The following is a 3,579-nucleotide window of genomic DNA, read 5'->3' on the forward strand; positions in this document are numbered from 1 at the left end:
CTCGCCTGCTAGCTTCATGTTTAAAAGTGACTACGATTTCTGGTCATTTTCCCATTTAAAACGTGTCTCCTCTCAAATTAGAAAGTGCAATATAAGACCAACTGAAAATGAAACCTGTCGTTTTTCTAGGCTGATTTGACATGGAACTACACTCTCATCTGGCGTAATAATCAAGGCAACTTGCAAACTACTGGCACTACTACTGCTTGTTGTCTATGGGGACTATTTTCAGATGCTGCGTAGCGTACGATATCACTGCGCCTATGGTACGTTTGCAAGTTGCCTTGTGCCTTGTATATGAGCATGTACAATCACTTAGTCACGTTGTAACTGGTTTTAAGTCTACTGTGGACGGTTACGATTTTATGGCTTATTTTCCAGTTGTCAATGGCAAAATTGTATTGGATTCTTACTTACAGAATCGGCTGTGGGCGAGACTGTCGAGCTCTATTACCGATCAACCAGTCACTCAGCTCTGAACAGCGAGTAGATAGAGCAGTTAGCGGGTCTGCTCAGACAATACTCTAATGTGTTTAGTTCTCATAAGCATGACCATGGGCGAACTAGTTACCTCCGCCAAGGAGGTTATGTTTTCATCGGGGACTGGCGTATGTTTGTTTGTTTGTCTGTTTGTCTGTCTGTTTGTTAGCAAGATAACTCAAAAAGTAATGGATGAATTTCGCTGAAATTTTCAGTGAATGTCAGGAATGACCCAAGGAACGATTGAATTTTGGGAGTGATCCGTAAAACCGTCGGGATTCCGGAGCCGTTTATGTGTTTCTCTTAGTGGTGTAATGGCATGGTATGGCCATGTGGTGGCGATCGGAATAGGTTAGGTTCAAATGTATGACAACCTAGGAAGAACAGTGCAGGTGGAGTGCTTTCTGAGTGCTTTTCTAGTTGGGTATGTCATACTATTCGCACTGGTGATGCCTCACCCATAAGGCAAAGAGCTTCCCGAACCACCGGCAAGTCGAACAGCTCCATCAATCAATAGCTTACAGAAATATAAATACAAACATCTCATATGTTATATGTGTTTATCTCATATGTATATATGTTTATTCCAGTGGCAGGGCAGGTGGGCATCTGTTGAGGTAAAAAAAAATCCAGTTCCCATTGCAATGCATAAAATGTCCACTTCTCCCTTACATCCGGTGTCCATTGAGACCCCTCGCCATTAGAGCTGACAGGACCAGTACGCTCAGTGTCTATCAGTCCCACTGAGGCTGCTCTGAAGTTGCGTGCACATGGTGTAGATAAAGTTCAAATTTGCATCACTCCACTGTTCCACCAGGAGGAGCAGGAGAGCCAGCAAACAAACTCAAGGCCCTGGAGGTCAAGTGGATGCAGGACTCGAAGCATACTTGGTGTGGGCCTTCCCTTCCCTAGCCATCTGTCTGTGATGCTGCAGAAAAAATAAGCAATTTGGTCCATTTGGATGCTTCTCTGTCTCCAAATCTGATTCAACACAGCAGTTACTGTGACTACATACCGGCCTCACTTTCTCTCCTCTCTCTCCTCTCAGAAGAAGTTCTGTCCCGACAGCCAGTCATGGGCCAGAATGTCCTCCAGCACTGGTCTCTCATGGGGGTCCATGCTCAAACACGAGCTGATGAGGTCATGGCACTCTGTACAGAGAGGTTAGACAAGATGAGTGGTGTTGTGATTTGTTGCAATTTAACACTAGTCCTATTACAAACATAGTTAGGAAACTGTATTGGGATGCCGATGCACAGGGACTGACTGTTTTGTAGATGTTCTTACAACTCCTTTACCTTTAGACACACGTGTGGTAAACCTTGGCTGATTGCGAATGACTTCTCTTCTGCCTTCAAACGGCAGGTCACCACAGACCATTTCAAACAGCAGAACTCCCAGGGTCCATGTGGTGGCCGGAGAAGCCTCGTAGCTGCGATTCAAAAAATACTCCGGTGGACAGTAATCCAAGGTGCCTGAGAAATATGAAAGTTATATGTATTGAGGGAACATCCATTGATCTCCCCCTTTTTGACTTTTGTCGGTATTTTGCCAAGCTCACCTCTAAACTTATCATAGGGGCTGTGTTTGTAGAGGTCCCCACAGCCGAAGTCGATCAGTTTTACTGTCCAGTCATTGAGGTTGACCAAGATGTTATCCGATTTTACGTCGCGGTGGAAAACACCACAGTTGCGGCAGTGAATCAGGGCCTCAACGACTTGTCGAAAGATCTGCCTGGCTTGTACCTCAGATAGCCGACCGTCAAATATCCTATAGAAATCAAACAGGTCGGAACAGGGACTGGGGCGCTCCAAGACCAAGATGTAGTGGTTGGGCTCTTCAAACCACTCCAGCAGTCTCAGGACATTAGAGCACGATGAAGGCTGGGAGACCATGGTCATCAGGGCGACCTCCAGAGGGAGACGCCTGCCATCACCACGCTGGATTGAAGAGGAAAACATTTACAGTAAGAGAACAAGAAAGATGATGGTGACTGCAGAAAGATAAAATTATCACTAGTAACTAGTATTCTCTCTATTTCCTTGTGGTGTTTGGGTATATTTGAATACTCTGTTTAAATAACATCGCTAAAGTTGAACTTACCATGATAATGTATTTGTCTGCTTTTGTTTTGGGGATATACTTTATGGCCACCTATGAGAAAGAGAAAGAATGTAATTGGTGTACTAATTATTTTAAAGTATTGGTAGAAAACAGAAAAACAAGAGTCTCACCTCTTGTCCATCAGCCTTCCTTGTTCCTGCATAGACAGAGCCACACCCCCCTGAACCAAGCAGCTCTCCAACGGAGTAGCTGGAAGTGAGGGTTGCTACACAAATAAGCATGAACAAGAAAGTGTAAGCCAATCAGATGGTAAGATTCACCAACCTTTGCTGTTTTCATTTCACCAAAGATGGAAAGTCACTGGCTAAAACAAATACAGGCCTCATTTATTTTACAGAAAATGCTCAGTGACATGTCATCTTGACTCAGATTAAGCCCTTTAGGTAGTTTACCCTGATCTCTTACCTTGGGGGGACAGTTCAGAACATCTCCTCTTTGCCTCTGATGGGGTCCCTGTGGAAACATCACGTGCTGGCCGAACAGGAGGGCTCCGTGGTGGTTGGACCTCAGCTCCTTCACCAGATCTGAACTCTCTTTTACGCTTGGGCACAGCAGTGACTGCCTTTGGGGACGGTGCAGGCTGTGCTGCCGCGCTCTTCCTGCTGTTTCTCTGCTGGTCCTTGTAGTTGGCCAGACCAGGCTGGCAGGTTGAGTCTGAGGTGGCCGCTTCCTTTGGGCTGGCATCAGGCTTTGGATCTTTTACCAGCCTACGTTTGGCTAAAGCAATCAGATACTGTATATTAGTTCAAATATTTCATGAGCTAGACACCAAGACTGTAACAATTTTGCAAAGCTTTGGGAAAGGGTAGCTGGTGCTAGCCTGATTACCATCGACTTTCAAAGGCTCTGCGAGACTTTAGTCTGACCAACAGCCTGTGCTAACACGGTTTCTTGCCAGCGCTGGTTGACCCGCCTCCTTTAAGTGCCTCGATTTGCTACTGGTAGATGTCAGAAAGCGGATTGCCGAGTTTAAAC

General features: G+C 45.5%; 1 protein-coding gene across 1 annotated transcript; it reads right to left on the reverse strand.

Annotated features, from left to right (window-relative positions):
- Positions 1-1,079: 1,079 nt before the first annotated feature.
- LOC134073114 (serine/threonine-protein kinase pim-1-like) lies at positions 1,080-3,288 on the reverse strand. The gene is made up of 5 exons (XM_062530096.1): positions 3,010-3,288; positions 2,042-2,420; positions 1,779-1,955; positions 1,496-1,631; positions 1,080-1,408 (listed from the first exon to the last, which is right to left on the reverse strand). The coding sequence occupies exons 1-4, from the start codon at positions 3,286-3,288 to the stop codon at positions 1,525-1,527; spliced, it is 942 nt and encodes a 313-aa protein (XP_062386080.1). The 3' UTR covers positions 1,080-1,408; positions 1,496-1,524.
- Between the last annotated feature and the right edge of the window lie 291 nt (positions 3,289-3,579).

This window comes from Sardina pilchardus, chromosome 24, assembly GCF_963854185.1.
Source record: "Sardina pilchardus chromosome 24, fSarPil1.1, whole genome shotgun sequence".
Classification (NCBI taxonomy): domain Eukaryota; kingdom Metazoa; phylum Chordata; class Actinopteri; order Clupeiformes; family Clupeidae; genus Sardina; species Sardina pilchardus.

Bases quoted from the DNA above. Each gene is read 5' to 3' on its own strand.
- LOC134073114 (XM_062530096.1), bottom strand. From the start codon at position 3,288: ATGCCAGCCCAAAGGAAGCGGCCACCTCAGACTCAACCTGCCAGCCTG. The intron at 2,421-3,009 runs GTAAGAGATCAG...TCTTCAATCCAG, and splicing joins TTCTGAACTGTCCCCCCAAG to CGTGGTGATGGCAGGCGTCT. The intron at 1,956-2,041 runs GTGAGCTTGGCA...CATATTTCTCAG, and splicing joins CCCCTATGATAAGTTTAGAG to GCACCTTGGATTACTGTCCA.